General features: G+C 40.3%; 1 protein-coding gene across 4 annotated transcripts in view; it reads left to right on the forward strand.

Moving 5' to 3' along the window:
• The window catches only part of SMYD3 (SET and MYND domain containing 3), a 690,401-nt gene that overhangs the window by 378,129 nt on the left and 289,252 nt on the right, over nt 1-23,020 (forward strand). The window contains exon 1 of one of the 4 annotated variants that reach the window (XM_050950436.1): nt 4,397-4,506. The exons of the other annotated variants lie outside the window; for them this stretch is intronic. Within the exon in view, the coding sequence (XP_050806393.1) occupies nt 4,504-4,506 (3 nt within the window). The 5' untranslated portion in view covers nt 4,397-4,503. Of the gene's footprint in view, nt 1-4,396; nt 4,507-23,020 lie in introns of those variants that run through there. 4 annotated transcript variants of the gene reach the window in all.

A 23,020-nucleotide genomic window follows, 5' to 3' on the forward strand; every position in this document is an offset into this window, starting at 1 on the left:
TTGGTCTGAACGCCAGATTGCTGTTCAACTTATCATTATTTTTTAAGCTCCAGGTTTTTGTACTGTGTCTCTCTACAGTGTCCAGTAAATGGTGCTTAATCTGTTTTTTGACGGGAGGAAATGCTGCACCAGTTCCAAATGCATAACTACAGTAGACTCCCATGCTGGGTGCACTTCATTGCATCACTTTCCTCTACTTTTTGGCATTTCTAACTCATGTAACTTCTTAGCTATGTTTTATCTCTGTAATTGTTTGACCTGTACAGGAAGTCAGGCTCAATTATCACAGTAGTGACAAGGGCTCTGGTTTTTGACTGGAACACCCGGTCAATAAGGGATCCCGGTGCTGACTGGGCCGTTGACTGTCCGGTTGGCGGCTCTGTGTAGTGGGCCTGGTAGGCTCCCTGCTAATCTCCACACCACACAGCTTCCGGGAAGCAGCCAGCATGTCCGGCTCCTAGGCTTAGAGTGATCATCACAGTAGTCCCTTCTGACCTTAAAATCTAGCTACTACCATTCTCTTATCTATTAAAACAATCCCTAGGACCAAGTCCCTACACTAGAATAAAAGAGGCAAATTTGCCATGACCCTGAGAACTCCTGAACCAAAGAGAAATTTCAAATCTATGTACCCAGCATCCATTACCTCGAACTTGACAACTCTTAAGATTGTATCATGAGACTTGCCATATTTGCTGAGTTTTATTAGTTTCTCATGATAAATGGTTGGCATCAATGTTACAGTTTTCCCCCTATTCAAAAAGGCTACCATTTCCCATTACTTTAGTGGGACTGAAGGTGCAGGATGACTTCAATAATGACACCTAATTTTGAGGCACCTAGTTCTGTGTTTAGGCACCTAAATAAACAACATCATTTTCAGTGGAGGTAGGCTCTTGCAATTCCCATTTCCATTTATTCTTACGCTCTTAGAAAAGTAGCCCAATTTTCATTTAAGTAAGTGCCCATTCTTTAGGCACACAAGTCTGCAAATACCAGTTTATTGGTTGATCATTTGAACTATAGTGACTGACTATTTAAAAATGTGCCTATCTTAAGGTTTTTCTATAGACCCTATCACCAGAGTATCTAACTAAGCAATTACATATGAGATTGAATTTTTAGATTGGCATCATTGATTTGCTAACACATAACTCCTACTCTGGAACTATTATAATCTTATCTAAGAAAACATATTCATGCAGACTTTTTAAAATGAGTATTATTGACCCAGCAGACTATAAGGACATCTTCAGAGTTGCTGAAGTTTATTTTGTCAGGGTAGCTGTTATAAAGGTAAACTTAAGGGCGGGGGGGCAGTAATTCCTTTGTAAATTAAGCATAATCACTAGAAGAATAGACCCTACTTTTGTGAGTTTAAAGCTCATTATACACTTTTGTGGGGGAACAATTACTGTGCCTGTAAATTAGCTGCTTCTCCTAATGAAATAACTGGGCAATTTTTTTTTTCACTTTGTCTGATAAGAATAGGAATTATATTGACAATGGAAGGTGGAATCATGCTATTCTTGCTGGCATTTTTCCCAGTTCTAAAAGAAAATATAACTGTGAGCACATTTTGATTCAGATTCATCTCAACCTTTAATAAAAGCATCTTTTGTCCTAGTGTGTTTTCAGCTCCTCTTTTCCACCTCTTTCTTTAGAGCTTAAATAAAGACTGCTCCACTAGCCTGACTTGTGGGCTTCTGACAGAAATTCTTGGGGGCATGTGGGTTTCTCAAACAATGAAGTATCACTACACTCATCGTTCCTGAAGATGCAGCATTTTACCTGAGAGTTTTGTTTTGGGGGGAGAAATGGCTGAATTTTCCACAAAAACATCCATGGGCTTTGCAAAGGCAAATGTATCTATAATAGAAATCTCCTGTGCAGATCATGTTTTAAACTGAGCATCCTGACATATGACTTTAGCTGGAACAAAATACATGATATTTTAAGTACCTCAGGTGCAGCTACCACCAACACAAGTGGTAAAATAGGAAGTAATTGTTGCTGAACAGATTGTCCTGTGCCAACCAGCAATACCTTCATGTGCAAATTAACCAGACAACATGGTGCATATAATTCTGCAAACGACACACAACCGTCTGCTGAGCTAGTTGTCGTTATTATGCTTCAACAATTAAAAGCAGAGCTCTGTAGACCTGAAACTTGACTTGAAAATAATTTTAAGATTGCCTGAAATAATAATGATTTTTTTTCTTATGAAACTTTCTATGTAGTGGAAAACCATTTTTAATTAAAAACAATTTCAGTGGAATATTTTTGACTAGCTCTGATAAATATCTGAGTTCCCAAATTACTTGGAAAGAACATGGGCCAAATTCTAGTGTGACTCTAAATTGGTGTACCTTGCATCATTTTTATGACCATGTTGGAGTTTGTAATACAGACTTAGACTCACAATCAATTTCTGATGCACAACTTATACCCATCTTTTATACATCACTTTTGAATTTGGTCTACAGAATCTAAAGAAGCCTAAGCTACTATAATGTATTGGCTGGGGGGGGGGGACTGGTGAAAGGTTTCTGTTTCACCAACTTAAACTCATCTTTGAATTTGGAAACACAATCAAGTCAAGAAAATGCTGATGAAATATTGGCCCCCCTAACATATTCAAGGCTGATACAAACTCTTGCACACATCAAAAATGAAATACTAAATGAGGTTTAGAATATTATCTTTTTCCATGTCTGAATGCTGCTCCCTACATATACACATCAAGGTTGACCTATATGTAAAACAGGTGCCAATGTCTCTATTCCTTTTTTCTATCCAAATTATAGGTAGGACGTTATGTTGGATAAAACATACGTATATTTTTAGGATTTATGGAAGATATTTTTGTTTCAAAGCATAAATGGTAGACAGCTAACTCCACTGACTTTCAGGGGGTCAGATGTCCCACTGCCATTTGTGCTTTTGAAAATCTACTCCTAGAATATAACGAGCCAACTGGAAGTTGACAAATGAGAAGAAAATACAGGAAGGACCCAAGCCTGGGATGACATGTGTTATGATGGTCCCAATTAATTATTTTGTTAGGGCTAATATTTTAGATTAAATGTGTATAATGAACTCCATGCATTCAGGCTGTATATTATGATTTAGATATTAATTATATATCCTCAAGGACTACATTTTTGCTGCTCTCTTCCTTTGGTACATACATTAATAAATTTACTGTCCTAATGAATGTACTCCTAATAGTTGCTCACTTCTACTCTGCCACTATCATCTCCTGCCCTTTCAGAGCCTGGGCAAAGAGCCACTTTGGTTTCAGATAGTAACATTAACTGAGCAATGCTATGAACCAAGTGGCTAGTATTCAGAAATGTCAGCTAAATGAATGGATGCTTTCAGTTCCATTTTATAGTATATCTTCATTCATTGCTCAATAGTCATAATGTGTAATGTGCCTTGAGGTCTTATGCGAGTGTATTAAAATTAGTGAAAGGTTAAATGGGTTTGTGTTAAGTCTGATCGATTTGAAAGTTTCCATCACCATGCATGAGCTTTCCTCAGCAGTTAGAAGCAGATGCTGAAATTCTGGTTTTTATCACTATTTCTTGGTTAGAACACTGGAGAAATCCATCAACAATGGTCTTACCCAGGAAGCATCCTAATTGCTCTCTGTGCTAAGAATTTCTAAGCAGTTTTGTTTCTAAATGATTTTTTTGTCTAAATAGCTGGATTTCTACAAAACAGTTTGCTTTTGATGAATCAGCATATTCCTACAGAAATACGCGGTGTTGGAAAATTTTCCGACCAGCTCTACTATCTTTAAAAATTTGGCCCTATGGGCCACACATTTTTCCAGGCTCATCCTTCTTATTTCTTAGAGACAGCTGTAAAAATAAAATTTTATAATGGATATTTTGACAAAGCTGTAAAATATAAGCTCCTGTGATGTGGTCTTCTGGGAATTATGAATTCACACTGCTCAGTCCACCAACATCTTCCTCTTTGGGACTGGACCAAGCATGAATGGATGGCATCGAAAGTGTAAAAGAAGTTCCTGGGGTTTTACTTTTTACACAAAGTGAGGCAACCCAGCATTCCTGTTTAATTCTAATGCCTAGAATATTAAGCATTCCCTATGGATCTGAGGGCAGTTATTGACTTGACTCTCAGTGAAGCAAGAGCACAGTATGTTTTTTCTCGCATCTCTTTAAAAGCTACAGCTCTTTTTGAAGGTCTCTCTTTTTCAAAGGCTGTTAGTTATGCAAAACAGACGATTAGTGTTGGTGCTGTGAAAAAATGCCAATTAAGAGGAAGTGTGTAGATTACAAATCAGTGTCAGCTAATTAAGTTATGATGTGCTCTTACCATTAGTGGAGCCAGAAAAGGGCGGGGGAGGAGGGAAAGGAAAAAATAAGAAAATTATTGAAACGCTGTCTGAGATGGAGAGTACATTACACCATCTCTACTTTGAGAATTTGGAGGAAGAAATTAATAGTTACCTTGTTAAAGTACATTATGGTAAGTCTATTATTACGTTCTTCCAGGGTATAATTAATCACTTGCAGCTGCATATGTTATAGATATAATGGTGCAGTAGTAGCATTTCATTAAAAACTAGTTCAATAATAATGGGTCAATCAAACTGTCAGTGTCTCTAAAAGAGATTCAGAAGCTAAACGCACATTGCTTAATGTCATTGGCTTGTTGCATCAATAAACTGAATTGAAATGATGCTAGCCTAGTAACATAGTATTGCTGCCTTTTCCGAAAGCTTCTCATTTTGAGAACAGATGCTGATCCAAGACCTTGAATTGGAGGGGGAGGAGGCTGAGTGCATTGCAGTGGCAGTGTAATATACTCAATCTTCAAAGAGGGGTGGAGAGGCGTACAAATTGCACCTTCAGCAGTATTCTGGTGGAGGCTTGATGCAGCACTAATGTTAGCTCACCAGGGAAGCTGTAACAGTTGCCTTTCTGACTAGCAGTTGTGCTGAGGTGTCTGCAAGGAGAAAAGGAGGATGGTTAGAAATTGCAAAATCAGAATAGAAAAAAAGCTGCATTCCTCCTCCATAGCAAAGGAGTCTTTGTTTACTGAACGGTGTGCTTTTGGAACCACAAATGTGGGAGACTGGAAACTAAATGTGATGGGTTTGTATTCATTCATTTGGCTACATGAGCAGCTAGATGTCAGTGTTGTTATTTAGATTACAGCTTTACCAAGACACCTTTAAGTCACTGGTTCAAACACAGCTCAGGCCGGTAGTGTCCAAAAGTTATTGCTGTCTTAGCTGTTTACTGACTTGTGCAAAATAGATTGCTGGTCTCAGTTAAATTCCTATTGACGAGGAGTCTAATTATCATAAAAAACACCAACACCACACCAGTTGGCATTAATCGGTGATCTTTTCGGTGCTACTGCTGGGTTCAACTGGGGCTATAATGTCTGCACTATTCTATCAACCTAGAAGCAAATCCCATCTGCAGAAAAGAGAGCGAGAAAGGTAGTCAACAAGATGATCGTATGAAGATACTGTGTTTGTTAGTAATTCCTACTGATCCATTAGGCAGTGAGATAAATCCAGTGGACAAATATTGGCCTGATTTACTCCATGTGCAGTCCCAAAATCCTGCCCAAGGTGTAAATGAGGGCAGAATTTAGCCAAAAGTCTGGCCTTGAGTACTGCATGCACTGCACTAGAGTTTCTTATTCCCCTCTGTTCACAGTTTTAATAGAAGACTGTTATGGACTGTTCTTAATTTCAAGCCCAAGAAATGCAATTCTATTTGGATTTGTTTTCAGAGTTTAGCACTGCTTCAAAACTCAATCTTTTGAAGTGTGATTTTTCCCTAATTAAAAGACAAAAATACCCAGGTTCCAGAAGAGGCTTAAAATATCTTTGAGGCTCGGAGAGGAAAGAAAGGGATTAAAAGATAGCAGTGACTTTGGATGAAATAATAAATAAAAGGTCTTTTTCTTGTTCCTGAAAGGAATTTGCAGCCAGTCTTGCATCCTTTACTCACAAATTATTCTTACTCTCACAAGCACTGACCGTAGGATAGGGCCCTTCAGCTGTCCTGGCAGCGCTTGGAATGAAGGAGTGAATGAATGGGGAGCATGTCTTACGTAGCCTGATCCTATTATTTTAATTTCGTGTTAAAATTTAAGTAAATTTTCTGTAGTCAGTCTTTCCTATTATAGGTTGTCATGTGGGGCTATAACAGTTAAAGTAAGAAAAATAGAGTTTTAGGGAGAAAAACTATAGATATCTGATCTAGGGTTTATTTTTTATCTTAAATATGATTTACTGTTCTATGAAGAGAATTAAGAATCCTATTTTATACTGAAACATGCTATTTATGTGCAAATATAAAACCTCAGCAGTTTTTTTTATTGAAAGTTATAAGTTCTCAGCTGCTCTTGGAATAAAAAAATTAATGAAGGCAACTTTCCCTCCCCCATTGTGCTTGGAGCATTGTCCTATTTTGAAATTAGCAAAAGCAGAACCTTATTCTAGTAAGGATGGATCAGATTTTTTTCTTCAGTTTCACCAAGTCCAGCACAAAAGAAAAATCAATCATAAAGCTTAAATTCTGAGTGCTGATGACAGAGATTGTTGTGCACCATATCAGCATCAGTCATGACTACAACAGAAAGACAACTTTTGTATAGCTATAGGGCTAAAAGTAACAAACTGAGGTTATTACAGTTAGGGAATTATGACAAGTTTTATTTTAACTTCAGTTTTAGTGTTGTCTGAAAGTATTTGCATACTGAAAGGACATTAATGGACAGGTATTCAAAGCAGGTATGTGTAATTGTAGACAAACATTTGTGCATAGCTAGCTTATGTGTGCAATTGCATAATACACCTCTACCCCGATATAATGCTGTCCTTGGGAGCCAAAAAATCTTACCGCGTTATATTGAACTTACTTTGATCCACCGGAGCGCAAGCACTGCTTTACTGCGTTATATCCAAATTTGTGTTGTATCAGGTTGTGTTATATTGGGGTAGAGGTGTATATGTGTGTAAATGATCTGCATATGCACAGGGTCTCCTGGGAATGTTACTAGCCCTGTGCATATGCAAGATACTTGATTTGCACACACACATTAGGTATTTACATGTTTAATGACAAGAATCTGGGCTGGGGCAATGCTAGGGGAGCTTGCATGGGCTAACCACTGTGACAGACCCAGGCCAGTGTGGTACAGGAGTTTGGTAGAGGGCAAATATACTAGTCACTGGCTGAGTAGTTTTCTGTTTCCTGAGTGACTAGAGCAGGGGCTGCACTGGAGTAATCAGAAACCTGCTAGAACCAATTAAGGCAGACAGGCTGATTAGAACACCTGCAGCCAATCAAGGCAGGCTAATCAGGGCACCTGGGTTTAAAAAGGAGTTCACTCCATTCAGGGAGAGAGGAGCTAGAGGAGAGGAAGTGCGTGTGAGGAGCTGGGAGCAAGAGGCACAAGGAACTGAGAGTGAGAGGCTGTGCTACTGGAGGACTACGGAGTACAAGTGTTATCAGACACCAGGAGGAAGGTCCTGTGGTGAGGATAAAGAAGATGTTTGGAGGAGGCCAGGGGGAAGTAGCCCAGGGAGTTGTAACTGTCATGCAGCTGTTACAAGAGGCACTATAGAGAGCTGCAATCCACAGGGTCCTGGGCTGGAACCTGGAGTAGAGGGCGGGCCCAGGTTCCCCTGAAACCTCCTAACTCCTGATCAGACACAGGAGGAGTTGATCCAGACTGTGGGGAAGATCACTGAGGTGAGCAAATCTGCCGATAAGTGCAGGACCCACCAAGGTAGAGGAGGAACTTTGTCACACCACCCAAAATTTGCCTTAGCTCCACCCATAGCAGCTGCCATTTTCTGGCCTCCCAGCTATGAAGGCAGAGCGGCAGCTGCTGGCCAGGAGCTTAGCAGTACAGGAGTAAGCCCAGGCAGCGGAAAGGGCCAGGGTGTCTGAGTGCAGACCTCAGTTCATTTCCCCACCCACTGGGGTGTGCTGCTCAGGGCAGGTGGAGGATCAGGGGCTCCCCACAGTGGCCAGGCTCCTGTGCCCTGCTCCCCACGGTCGCTGTTCCCTGAGCACTGGAAGGGCTCTGCCAGCTGTGGAGCCTGATCTCCCCACCTGGGCAGCTCTTATTCCCAGAATTGAAGAAGAGCTCTTTGGAAACTCAAAAGCTGGTCTCTCTCATCAACAGAAGTTGGGCTAACAAAAGATACTAGCTCACCCACCTTGTCTTGAAAACATTGTAAATGCTGCCACTGTAATGTGTAGTCACCTCTACATTCCTAAATTGCATCCCATTTTTACAAGTAGCCATTATTTTGAAGTCAGTATCATTGTTATGTAAGACTTTTAGAAATCTTGTTCTTCTCAGACCTCAATCCTCTACACTGTGTGACTCCTGCACCCACACTGCCCATGTTACCACAGCTACCCTACTACATTTAGCACACTAGCTCAGCCAGAACTACCATGATTATATCTACTCGAGCTGAGAATCACTCCTTCACCTCCAGGGATAGACATAGCCCCTAAAGGTGATGGGAAATAAAAAAGTCTTTGAGAACATGATTGGAGGAAGAAATTTAAAGTGATGAATCTAAAATGTGACCATGGAGATGCTCCATGTCTAGGTAAATCTTTCTTTATTGTGGAAACAGTCTTAAAAAATCCTTTAGCTAGACATTCAGCTGTGAAAAGAAATGATAGTGACCTAATTAAACATCTATTTAATTTGTGACTTTCCCCTCTTCTACCACATACACATGCCATCACACAATTTGATATGCTTTTCTGGATTTCTGTCTTCAGCAATCTGACCTTTCCGATTAAAGGCCAGATTGCACTTGCACGAGCAAATCACAGGGCACAAGGAGGGCATGCTGCGAAAGTCACGGCACGCTACGCCCGGTTGCTGCTTTCTGCCCCTGCCATACTCCCACTTCAACCATGGAGGCATTGTGCTTCACTGAGCAATCCCTTGTGTCTTGCTAAGCCACTCACTTTGTCCCCATGGGGATCATCTTCTGCACTCCACTGCTGCTGAAGGCACCTTCTCCTATGTTGAACTAGGATCATTTAGCCTTGAAATATTTAGTTTCCCTTTCGCTGATTGCTCACTGTTGTTACTAGTACCAAATATTCATTAGTCTCATGACAGCAGAACTAAAGAAAACCATTTCAGTCCTACAAAATATCATGTACATCTCTCTCAGCATTTTAGAATTGTATAATTCATGCCACACACTTAATTTGGCTATGGCTTCAGCTTTTGTCCTACTGTGTTGCTCAGACTGAGCCAACTACTGTCAATCAGCCATTTTAAAAACAAAGCTAACAAACAGGATCACTGCAATGAAGATTAATGTTTTCAAGGAAGAGTCTTTTACAGTACTAGAAGGTATGAAACTGTTTCTCCTCGATTTTAGTCTTCCTTTATTCACTTTGTCACCTGACTTTAATGTTCTTAGAGCTTTTAATCCCAGAGAATCAATGTTGATTTCTTGAATGCTCTCTGCAGAAACTCTAAATATTATCATAGGGACCAGATTGACTCTGAACTTTTTAAAATGGTTTTATATCCCATTAACACAGAACAAGATCACAAAACCCTCACAACGCTTCTTAGAACTTTTGTATCAAGGAATGATCATGTCTCACAGTTGTTCCCGTCTGTATTTAAAACACCCAAAAACAAAGAATGCATCCTAAAAATACTTGAAGTTTTGTGGCTAGTCATAATTTTGATGACTTATTTACATGATTTGCTATGAATAATTTAAAATTTTTAGTAAATTATTTTACAGTATCCAATTTGAGAAAATATCCAGAAATGTTCAAATCAGAAAGAGTGTTTGACATAAAAAAGACAACTTTTGGCATTATGATTGGCTTACAAAATCAAATATCTATTTTGATCTTATCAGTGACTCAATTTTATGCCCAGTGAACTCAGTGCGAGTTGGATGAGTCTTTAACAGTTTATAATGGCAAGGTGATATTTAAGTGACTAAAAGACGAACATTTGTAATAAAATTGTTTAATGACTAGTATTTATGTGCAAGCTGATGGAAAAGTGGTTTCTCATCGAAATTACATAGTACTTTGCAGCTTAATGTCTCACTTGTCTATCTTTTGATTATTGAAATATGTATTCCATTCTTGTTAAAGATTTATGGATGAAACTTCCATTGACGCTAATGAGAGTTATATGTCTAAATTCTAAGGCATTCAGATAATACCCATAAAATGAAATGGTACTCATCTTTTGCATCTCATAGATATTACTCGATTTTTATGTGTACAAATTTCTGTGAATTAATACATGTAATGTTATACAAATACTATGATTAATTTCATCTTTACAGTATAGGACACTATTGTATCGCTAAGTTTGGTGTTTTCTCTGAAACGAGTATTTCACCTAGTTGTTCTTAGCATGTTTGATTCTTTAACTCAGAGTACTTGTTAATTAATCTGGCCATTTTAGGAAGTGGAGACCTTTGTTCAATGGCTAGGAGGCCACTCTCAATTAAACAAGAACAGCAATGTCAACATTTCAGCAACAGTACTGTGCCTCGCAAATCAGGCAATTGCGACAAACAGGTATTTAAGAACAAAATTAACCAATATTCATACCCAAAGAAACATTTGAAAATGTGGAGTTTTGCAGCTATCCCTGTTGCAATCATGGCTGGAAATATGTCCCCAAATGTTCTACTTATGTGAAGGATGCAGTTGAAAATAAAACCAAAATTCACTACCTCAAACTGATGGAACGCACGGCGAAGAAAGAGTGCAGAGACAGACAATGTAGTACTGTAGTAATAGTCCTATAGAACTTCTCAAGGTTAAATTATTCTCAGAGTCAATCGGCTTCATATCTGAATGAAGGTCATCAAATAAAAATCTGCTGATAAAAGTCATCCTTGCTGCTTCTGTTTTAAAAAGCCCTGAAAAGCCTCAATAAGGCTATTAGAACCAAAATCTCCATTATCTACCATGATAGTAAGAATATTTTTATTCAGATTATACTCTTACCCTGTTAAAGATAAGAAAGGACTATATGGTAGTGAAGCAGAAGTTTAGGACTTTAACAGTTTCTCATGCAGAGATGGTATGGATCTATATTGGTAAATGTAAAACTCTAACACTTTTCTGTTTTTTCACTCACTACTGAAAATATGTCCTTTGTCATGTATTCATTGGCTAATATAGAGCCATGCTGCTTCTAGGTTCTGTAGCCATATAAATAAGAAGAAAACAAAGAAAGAAGAAGTGGAATTGCTAAACACTGAGGGTGGAGTGGAGGTTAAGGATAATTTAGGCATGGCCCAATATCTATACAAATACCTCAGTCTTTAACGAGGCTAATGAAGAGTTTAGGGATAATGGTAGGATGACAAATGGGAATGAGGATATGGAGTTAGATATTACCACATCCAAGGTAGAAACCAAACTCGAACAGCTTAATGGGACTAAATCGGGGGACCCAGATAATCTTCATCCAAGAATGTTAAAGGAACTGGCACATGAAATTGCAAGCCCATTAGCAAAAATTTTTAATAAATCTGTAAACTCAAGAGTTATACTGTATGACTGGAGAATTGCTAACATACTTCCTGTTTTTTAACTAAGGAAAAAAACGTGATCCGGGTAACTACAGGCCTGTTATTTTGACATCTGTAGTATGCAAGGTCTTGGAAAATTTTTTGAAGGAGAAAGTAGTTAAGGACATTGAGGTCAGTGGTAACTGGGACAAAATACGACATGGTTTTACAGAAGGTAGATCGTGCCAAACCAACCTGATCTCCTTCTTTGAGAAGGTAACAGATTTTTTAGACAAAGGAAATGCAGTGGATCTAATTTACCTTGATTTCAGTAAGGCATCTGATACGGCTCCATATGGGGAATTAATTAGCTAAATTGGAAAAGATGGGGCTCAATATGAAAATTGAAAGGTGGATAAGGAACTGGTTAAAGGGGAGACTACAACAGGTCATACTGAAAGGTGAACTGTTAGGCTGGAAGGAGGTTACTAGTAGAGTTCCTCAGGGATTGGTTTTGGGACTAATCTTATGTAATCTTTTTATTACTGACCTTGGCACAAAAAGTGGGAATGTGCTAATAAAGTTTGCGGATGATACGAAGCTGGGAGGTATTGCCAATAGAGAGAGGGACAGGGATATCCCACGGGGAAGATCTGGATGACCTTGTAAACTGGAGTAATAGTAATAGGATGAAATTTAATAGTGAAAAGTGCAAGGTCATGCATTTAGGGATTAATAACAAGATTTTTTGTTATAAACTGAGGACGCATCACTTGGAAGTAACAGAGGACGAGAAGGACCTCAGAGTATTGATCACAGGATGACTATGAGCCACCAATGTGGCACGGCTGTGAAAAAAGCTAATGCGGTCTTGGGATGCATCAGGCAAGGTATTTCCAGTAGAGATAAGGAAGTGTTAGTACTGTTATACAAGGCACTGGTGAGACCTCATCTGGAATATTTTGTGCAGTTCTGGTCTCCCATGTTGAAGAAGGATGAATTCAAACTGGAACAGGTACACAGAAGAACTACTAGGATGATCCGAGGAATGGAAAATCTGTCTTATGAAAGGAATTATAGAATATCAGGGTTCGAAGGGACCTAAGGAGGTCATCTAGTCCAACCCCCTGCTCAAAGCAGCACCAATTCCCAACTAAAACTCAAAGAGTTTGGCTTGTTTAGCCTAACCAAAAGAAGGCCAAGGGGAGATATAATTGCTCTCTATGAATATATCAGAAGGATAAATACCAGGGAGGGAGAGGAATTCTTTAAGCTCAGTACCAATGTGGACACAAGAACAGATGGATATAAACTGGCTATCAGGAAGTTCAGGCTTGAAATTAGATGAAGCTTTCTAACCATCAAAGGAGTGAAGTTCTCGAACAGCCTTCCAAGGGGAGCAGTGGAAGGAATGGTAAGATGGGATAGGCTAATGTTGGCAATTAATTGATCTTTGACTATTAGCGGTAAATATGCCTAATGACCTGTGATGGGACACTAGATAGAGTGGGATCTGAGTTATTACAGAGAATTCTTTCCTGGGTGCTGGCTGGTAAGTCTTGCCCACATGCTCAGGATTTAGCTGATCGCCATAGTTGGGGTCAGGAAGGAATTTTCCTCCAGGGCAGATTGGCAGAGGCCCTGGGGGTTTTTCACCTTCCTCTGCAGCGTGGGGCACGGATCACTTGCTGGAGGATTCTCTGCACTTTGAAGTCCTTAAACCACATGTTGAGGGCTTCAGTAGCTCAGACGTAGGTCAGGGGTTTCTTCCAGGAGTGAGTGGGTGAGATTCGGTGGCCTGCGTTGTGCAGGAGGTCAGACTAGAAGATCATAATGGTCCCTTCTGAGTTTAAGGTCTATGAATATTAGCCATATCTCCTTGTGGTTCCTTTTAACATAAATACTTGGTCTGCGACAAATAAACATGATATGTGTTTAGATGGTATTTTGCTAGCCACTTTGTATATCTCTTAAAAGTGTATAACACACACACAAACATCAAATTGGATGTTTTTTAAAATATGCTGAAATTATTTCCAGATTTACTCTCCAGTTTTTATCCACCTGTGAATCTAGAATTGCCCCTGATGTTATCACACAATCTCAGCCATATTAAGGGACATTGGGATGATGGGTTTTGAATTATTTTCATACATATTATACTGTTGCTATGGTGTGAATAGGCTTTGTATGCCCTTGCCTTGTTAGCCAATTGCTAATCTGTTGCTTAGTTAATGCAGGGTATGATTGTTAAGGATACAATTCTCATGCAATCGTTTAGAAAATCATCAAAAATTATATCAATAGAACCTTAGAATAATTAGTTTACAGCATTTGTTTTATTTGGTAGGCTAGGTATTCTATGTTTGTGTTTCAGAAGGAGAATGTATTATAGAAACTTTGTAGTCTTCATATATTTCTAAAGCAGCATACCGCAGGCATGGATCAGAAAGAAAGGTTCCCGCCCCCAGGAGCTTACAACCTCATAGTCTGATCCTGTAAGGGGCAGAAGTCAGTGGGAGCTGAGGACTTTCTGCAGCTCACATAGTAGGGCAATAAAGGCATGCTCTTGTAAACTGCTTGCTCACTTGAGTAGTCCTTCCTTGCATGAGTAAGATATACTTGTGGATGTTTGCAAGATTAGCCTTAAATTGACGAAGAATTCTTTTCTCCCACATAATGATTATGTTTAGACAAAATTCCTAGTTAGTTCTTACAACACTTTATATTTTAAAGAATACTATTAGAAATCTCTTAATTGTTGTTTCTAACAAGAACACTTGCATAATGCATAGGGTCGTGCATACTCAAGCACTGTTTACTTGGTATAACACCAATTGCAGCATTGAGCCTATTTTAGTAGTACAATGTGAAATCCAAATACGCGAGAAGATTTCGTTCTGGGGCAAAGATCGTCATGTTTGATTTTTTATGTTTTTATTTTTAAAGTGAGCAAGTGTGTGTGTGTGTGTGTCAGAGAGAGAGAGATTGTTTGTTTATTTTACACAGTAGCCCCAAGCTAGACACTCATTTATTAAACCCTTCTTATATGCAAATTATTTAAATTAGAAAAAATACCATGGTAAAACATGAAAAGCTACTTTAACCTAGTGTATTTATTATGGTGCTTTTTTGTTGTTTAGTTCTCATTACTTCAATCCGTTAACTAAATGACAGAGCAGATCCAGCGCCCAGCTTGTGTGCTAGGTGATGGATGCTGTGGTACTATATCTATTATTCTGAAGAACACTGTCATTTTTAAAAATCAGAAACTCCAGACTGGTACCTGTGACTGAAAAATGATTGTTGTGTATCAGGAGTGCAGAAAATTAATAAATAAATACAAATGTAGAGCCACAGACTTCCAAATGAGGATTTTAAGCTAATGGACCTGCTGCCCAGCATAGTGCTAGAATTCCCCAGGACTTCAGCATCCACACAGAAAATATGAAGGATCTCTTGCCTTGGATGGAAAAATATGGATTTTGTACAAGTCCATAAACTTGTCTGGATAAACGTTTACCAGAGCTTCATAGTAGGAGTGGACATTTCTGATGTAACACTCTCGTTGTCTGACAGACACATTATTTTAGGAGAAGATCATGGCCTTCCCTCTACCCCACCAGCAGAATGAACCAAAAAAACCTGGTTAACCCTTGAAAACTCTTGAATCCGTGTAGCTCTCAGAATGGCTTAGAAAAGTAAATTACCAATACCACAAGGTCAAGGAGCAGATGAGTTGGTAGAGCAGAGTAATTGCCACATATTCACAATCACGGACATCTTGGCCACAGGTCAACCCTCCATGTCTATGCTTCAGCAATGAATCATGTCACATGAAGCATGTAGGAAGAAGACCCGCTTGCTCCCAATATGTTCACCAACAGCATAAGAGTTCCTGTAAGACTGTGCTAAAGGAAGCAAAGCAATTATTTTCCCTTCTACCATCACAACTGCAAATTCATGTTTGATAAAGTTGTGCCACATTGTGAACTGCCTAATCCAAACATTGTACCCAAATGCTGCTTGTTACAAAGAGCTTTAATACTTTTTTGCAGAAAATATCAGCCACTATGAGAACTTCATGAAGTGGTAGACTGTAAGCTGGGCCATATAGCAGTAACCACCCTGGCAGAGTCTGGCTTCATCACACACAGTGGAGATGTGGAAACCCAAACTATCACCTTAAAATCAAATCTGTGCCTCTCCTGCCTGCTGAAAGCCAACAAAAACCAACCTACCAGCCTTGCTAGGAAAAAAAAAAAAAGGAGGGGGCAATTATCTGCCCGGTACTCAAAAAGCCATCACTCCGTGCGGATGACTTCTCTCAACTGTTCTCCAATCTCCAACTTCCTATATCTAGGCAAAATCATAGAGAAAGTGTTGGCAGTCAGGCCTAGTGGTGAATCTAGTTTGGCCTGCTGGTTAGAGCTGGCTTCAGGGTGGGTGGATCCCAGGAAACTAGCCCAGGGTCAGTACTAGAAGAGCAGAAGCCAAAAGCCAGAGGGGAGGGGAGTTAAACCAGAGTCATAAGTCAGAGGCGGAGCCCAGGATTAGTGAAGGAAAGACGTCAACCAGAGTCATAAGCTAGAGACTGAGCAACGGTTGAAGCCAGTCTGAATCCAAAGGGAAATGGGGGCAGGAACAGGCTGGAGCAGGCATGGAGTTGGGGGGCTGGAAGTAGGCTGGAGCAGGGGCTGGAACAAGGGCAAGTGCAGCTGCGGACATGGTATGCATTGAGCAGCCACTGACTTGCTCCAGGGGCCAGGCTTATAAACAGGACTGCAGCTGTCTGAGAGTTCTAAGGCAGTGCAGCTGGGCTCAGTGGTTGCTTAGCAACAAAGTTAGTCAGGGAGCAGGCCGGCAGCTGATCCTACTGGTTTGTTACCTGGCGGAAAATAACGACAACCAAACTCTAACAACACGTGACTCCTTCCAGCATATCATATGCTTAACAATCAGGTTTCAGACCAAATACAGTCTAGAGACAGCTCTAGTAACACTAAAAGACTGGCCCCCTCATGACAATGGATAGAGACTATATCTCAGTGCTCATACTACTCAGCAGTCTTTAGCGTACAGCCTTGCGAGGTGGGTTGGGGAGTGCCAGTCCCCGAAGTCAGTCTACCTGAGGTATACACAGGCAGGCAAAATGCTTCTCCAGTGATGGGAAGAGCATGCTCAGAAGTGTTTTTTTTTTATGGAGATGTACTCCTATGCTGACTGCACTCCACCAACCAGTGTGGAGCAGAGAAGGCAGGGCCAGGGCCACACCTGCCTCCTCCATTGTGTTTAGTATCATTGGTGACAACAAGGATCAGGATCCCAGCTGCCCTCTGTGAGGGCTGAGGATGCAGGGAAGGGGTCTGTAGTGAGACTATGTTGTCCCATGATGAAGATAGTCCTTAATAAGATGTCAGCCTGTTAAAAGAGAAATAAAGAAATCAATCTTGAAATATTTACAGTGACTGTGCAAACAGAAAACTGAAGCTAATAATCATTAACAGAGAAGGAGGAGGAAAAAAGGTGGTTTGCATTGAGGACCACCAGTTGTCTTTTTAATACCATCCATCAACGAATAAGAAATATTTATAAGAACATAACATAAGAATGGTCATTCTGGGTCAGACCAGTGGTCCATCTAGCTCAGCATCCTGTCTGTGAACAGTGGCCAATGCCACATACTTCAGAGGGAATGAACAGAACAGGTAGTCATCGATCTTATGAATAAGGAATGGTGGGTGCACAATGACTTAGATCAAAGCATAATTCTCATTGAAATATTCAGAAACCTTGGATCCACATCAGTAGCCAGAGAACAGGCCTTATTATTTACCTGATAGAAAAGAATGATACTATGTATGTAATTATTTAGGCTGAAGAATGCTTTGAAAAACAGTGAACATTAATTTGCAGCTATTATTTCTAGCAGCAGAGAAGTGGCAATATTGATCAGCAGGAGTGCAGCTGGATTTTAATATAGATCAGGGTAGGCAACCTATGGCACGCATGACAAAGGCAGCATGTGAGCTGATTTTCAGTGGCACTCACACTGCCTGGGTCCTGGCCACCAGTCCAGGGGGCTCTGCATTTTAATTTAATTTTAAATGAAGCTTCTTAAACATTTAAAAAACCTTATTTACTTTACATACAACAATAGTTTAGTTATATATTATAAACTTATAGAAAGAGACCTTCTAACAGCATTAAAATGTATTACTGGAACGTGAAACCTTAAATTAGAGTGAATAAATGAAGACTTGGCACACCATTTCTGAAAGGTTGCCGATCTCTGGTATAGATTCACAGGTTCCAAGGCCAGAAGGAACCATTGTGATCATCTAGTCTGACCTCCTGTATAACACAAGCCATAGAACTTCTTCAAAATAAATTCTAGAACATGTCTTTTAAAAAAAACATCCAATCTTGATTTAAAAATTGTCAGTGATGAAGAAACTACCTTGACCCTTAGTAAGTTGTTCTAATGGTTAGTTACTCTCACTGTTAAAAATTTACACCTTATTTCCATTCTGAATTTGTCTAGCTTCAACTTCCAGCCATTAGATCATATATACCTTTCTCTGCTAGATTAAAGAGCCCATTAGTAAATATTTGTTCCCTGCGTAGTTACTTATAGATTTTCATCAAGTCACTGCTTAACTTTCTCTTTGTTAAGCTAAATAGATTGAGCTCTTTGAGTTTATCACCAGAAGGCATGTATTCTAATTCTTTCATCATTTTCTTGGCTCTTCTCTGAACCCTCTCCAATTTATCAACATCCTTCTTGATTGTGGGCATCAGAACCGGACACAGTATTCAAATAGCAGTCACACCAGTGCCAAATACAGAGGTAAAATAACTCATCTACACCTACTCAAGATTCCCCTATTTATGCATCCTAGGAGCGCATTGGCTCTTTTGGTCACAGAATCACAGTGGGAGCTCATCTTCAGCTGATTATCCACCAGAACAAGATTATCCAAATCTTTTTCAGAGTCACTGCTTCCTAGGAGAGAATCCCCCATTATGTAAGCATGGTCTGCATTCTTTGTTCCTGGATGTATACATTTACATTTAGCCATATTAAAATGCACATTGTTTGGGCCCAGTTTACCAAACAATCCAGATCACTCTGAATCAGTGACCCGTCGTCTTCATTATTTACCACTTGCCCAATTTTTGTGTCATCTGTAATCTTTATCAGTGATGATTTTCTATTTTCTTCCAGGTCATTGATAAAAATGTTAAATAGCGTAGGGCCAAGAACCAATACCTGCAGGATCCCTCAGGAAACAAACTTGCTCGATGATGATTCTCCATTTACAATTACATTACAATGATCGGTTAGCCAGTTTTTAATCCATTTCACGTGTACCATGTTAATCTTATTAGAGAGACAAGGTGGGTGAGGTAATATCTTTTATTGGACCAACTTCTGTTGGTGAAAGAGACAAGCTTTCAAGTTTACACAGACATCTTCTGGTCTGGGAAAAGTACTCAGAATATCACAGCTAAATACAAGGTGGAACAGATTGTTAAGCAAAAAGAGTTAACAAATGTTGCAAGAGATCATTAAAATACAGCCCAAATTCGTTCTGCAGTTACATGTATATAACTTCTTCCCTGGGGCCAGATTCTGCCCTGACACTCATCCAACCGCATTGAAGCCAAAATCTAGCTTGTACTGTACAATCAATATTATTTCTAAACACAAAGGAGCATATTCTGCCCAATATCCATTGAAATAAATGGACCATATTCTACTTTCAGTTACATCTAGGGCAGAATTTGTTCCATTCTGTTTAGAAAAAGTATAGCATTGATGTATAGACTAATTGTGGTTTCTCCTGCAGCTGTGCACATGAAAAGAGAGAGGGTCTTTTCTTTCTTGTATATTATGCGGAAGGGAGGACCGCCAAAGAACCAGATTTTGCACTCCTTGAGCGTGTCTGGAGCTAAAGCAGGCTAACATGGCGTCCTGTGTACATTGCCTTCTTTATACACATTAAAATCATCAGATGATCTGTATGCCTTGCTATATTTCTATTTTACAAGAAAGAGACATCTGGTTCACCAGGCTGTGCCTGGCAACAGAATTCTTTCTCAATATTCTTGGAAAATAACCTGGCACTGTGTAGTTTGTGATCAAATCTTCTACTGCCACTGCCTGTATCTGTATCTCAGGGGATATCTACACGATATAGTGGTGTGACTACCCTGCTCATGTACACCTACTTGTGGTAACTCAATGAGAGCTAGTGTAAGTATGAATAGTAGTGTAGCCAGAGTAGCACAGGCAGTGGCAGCAGAGGCATGGCTGACCTAAGCATGTACCCCAGGTTTTCCCATGGGTTTGTGCTCAGCACAGCTCAGCCATGCTTCCACTGCCACTGTCCATGCTGCTGCCTCTATACAGCTATTTCTGCTCATGCTAGTTCTCACTGAGCTACTCAATGAGTATGTGTATGTGTACATGGGCAGTGGAATCACACCCCTAGCTTGTCGTGTAGATGTAGCCTAGATCTCCCCTGACTGTCAGCTCCCAACAGGAATTAGGAGCTGAATAATGCCAGAGGCCAACTATGACTCCTCCTTCCCATTTAATCCTGGTTCATCCTCTACTTAGTCCCTCATTATTTGGAAATGGTTGGAATGCTCCAAAAACAAACACACACTCGCTTATTGGAGAGATCCCCTTTTGGATTTCAGATCTGACCCTGAAACAAAACTGTAGGCTGAGGGGCAGAGCTGGGAGGTTCAAATCCAACCTCCATCAATCTATCTCTTCTCCTACATGTTTTGGGGAAGGAGAGAGGCTGGACTGGAATCCCTACAGCTGCCAGCCTCTCCGCTTCCTCTCTGCCATCCTACAGTTTTATTTGGGACTCAGAGCCAAATGCAGAAGGAGCCTGTTTTCTGGATCCAGTTTTGATGCAGCTCATGAGAGTGGACATCTCACACTGACTTCTGTTCTGAAGATATAGCTGTTTTGGGATGAAATGCCACATAAACGGCTTGTGAGATTTTTATACTGTTGAGCCAAACCCCCAACTCTAGCCTTGATACAGCCATAAACTGGCGAATAAAAGAGAGCTGGTTCCTGACCTCCCAAATTCAGGAACTGACTCCCCTCTTACTTCCACCAGTTTAACTCTGTTGACTTCAATTGGATTATTCCCGAATGACACCAATGTAAGTATGAGGAGAATCAGGCCCCAGACTCTAAAACTAACCTAGTTCAAGACTGGGACACTGCCTTCACAGCCAGTCAATTGTGCGACAAGCACATCTTTATCCTTTTCCTTTTCCTTTTTCTTCTACCAGATCCTCCTCTCCTTCCTGCTTCCTCCACTCAGAAAGTCTCTTCTGGGCAATGGCAGCCTTGCTTAAGGAACAATGAGGGGTATCTCTCATTCTTCCTAATACAGTGACTCCTCGCTTAATGTTGTAGTTATGTTCCTGAAAAATGAGATTTTAAGCGAAACAATATTAAGCAGTTCCAATTTCCCCATAAGAATTAATGTAAATGGGGGGGTTAGGTTCCAGGGAAAAGTTTTTCACCAGACAAAATCTATATATTATATAGATATACACACAGTATGCATTTTAAAGAAACAATTTAATAGTGTTCCCAGCTATGATGATTGTGAAGCTTGGTTGAGGTGGTGAAGTTAGAGGGTGGAAGAGGGAGGGATATTTCCTTGCTGCTAAATTATGAACTAGCACTCGGCTGAGCCCTCAAGGGTTAACACGTTATTAATGTAGCCTCTCATCAAGGCAGCACGAACAGGAGTGGGGGGAGACCACAGAGCACACAGAGACAGACACGCACCTTATGTGTGGGGGAAAGAGAGAGAGAGAGAGAGATGCACACTGCCCTTTAAGTAAGCTGACCCACTCTTAAGTGCATTGTCTTTTTAAGTGGATCAGGAAGTTGAGACAGCAGCTGCTGCCCCAAGTTCTCTCTCTCTCTCTCTCTCTCTCTCTCTCTCTCTCTCTCTCCATTTGTGTCCTCTCCCTGCTCTATTTGGAGAAGGGGTAAGCGGGATGCAGGAGCAGGGGGGAGGGGGACACCTTGACATTAGCCATCCCCCACTTTCCATGGCAGTGAGGGGAGGGATAGCTGCAACTGCTAGCCTGCTGGGCGGCTGCAGCACAGGGAACTTAGGGGAGCGAGGAGCTGCCGGACCACCCTGGTTTCCAAGCCCCCACCAGGTAGCTGCAACGGGCTGCACTTCCTGCAAGCAGTGGACAAACCAGGCGGCTGCCAAACAATGTTAGAAGGGAGCATTGCACAACTTTAAATGAGCATGTTCCCTAATTAATCAGCAACGTAACAACAAAACACGGTTAACCGGGACGACTTTAAGTGAGGAGTTACTGTACCACGCTATTGTGTGAGCTGACCCTGAGTCCAGTTCTTGGGTTGTTCAAGCCTTGAGAACCTGGGGCAGACAAAGGATTGCAGGACCACATTTATGAATGCATATATCTGGAACTGAATGCAAAACATGACCTGCTCTGTTCATGCCAGCACAAAGCTGATTATAAAGACTATAAAAAGGCCTCTCACGGTATACTGAAATGTTACGACTTCTTGTCAATCTTCTCTTCCTCTGAATAAAGCTTTTAAAAATATGGCTGAGTGCAAAAGGCAATTTGTTTCTAATGTCATTGATAATCATTTGGTTTGCTACAGAGGACAGGTTTTATTAACCTTGAGACTAAATGTCCGTAACAGATATTTGCTTTAGATACTTTATTGCTATTTCAGAAGTAATCAGCCCCATGGGTTTGGAGGCATTTTCCTCTTGCCCATCCTTTCACAAGCATTGTAGTAATATAGAGCTTCAAATTAGGAAAGACCAAATTTATTTCCCCCATCTTTATCTGCTTAAGGGCAAAACAAAATATTACAGCAGGTGGTACTCTGAAGAAAAGATTACCTTTCAACAGCCTGCTGAGGTTTGGGTTGCCGCTCCTGTGGGTCTCTGGTCATTGGCGTTAGTGTACAGAAAGTCTTACTGAAGTGTAAGTGTAAGATAATGAAGTTCACATTTTTTGTATTAAGCTTGTTAAGCTCAGATTTGTTATGCACATTTCATGGCAGGTAGTTTTGTCACAACCTTCACTGTCTGAAAATGAGTGATAAAAATCAATCTGCAGGATAATGTTTGCCAGTGTTATTTTGTTCCGTAGCCCTAAGCACACCTTTTGTCTATCCAGGATAATTGGCTTTCCATTGTTCCTAAGATGGCATTACCTATATCTCAGGTAGTTCTAAATCTTGTATTTTCCCTGTCTGGAAAACAGAAAATAGATTTTCAAGAGAATTGTGTAATATATTGATGTGAACAGAAGATGCAAAATACCCACTGAGGGTTATAATAATAATTACAGGGCAAATACTCTTTTCTCCCTGTGGAGATGACAGTTCCAGTTCCAGTAGAATTGTTCTGGTTCTTCTTT

This window comes from Gopherus flavomarginatus, chromosome 4, assembly GCF_025201925.1.
Source record: "Gopherus flavomarginatus isolate rGopFla2 chromosome 4, rGopFla2.mat.asm, whole genome shotgun sequence".
In the NCBI taxonomy this organism is placed as follows: Eukaryota; Metazoa; Chordata; order Testudines; family Testudinidae; genus Gopherus; species Gopherus flavomarginatus.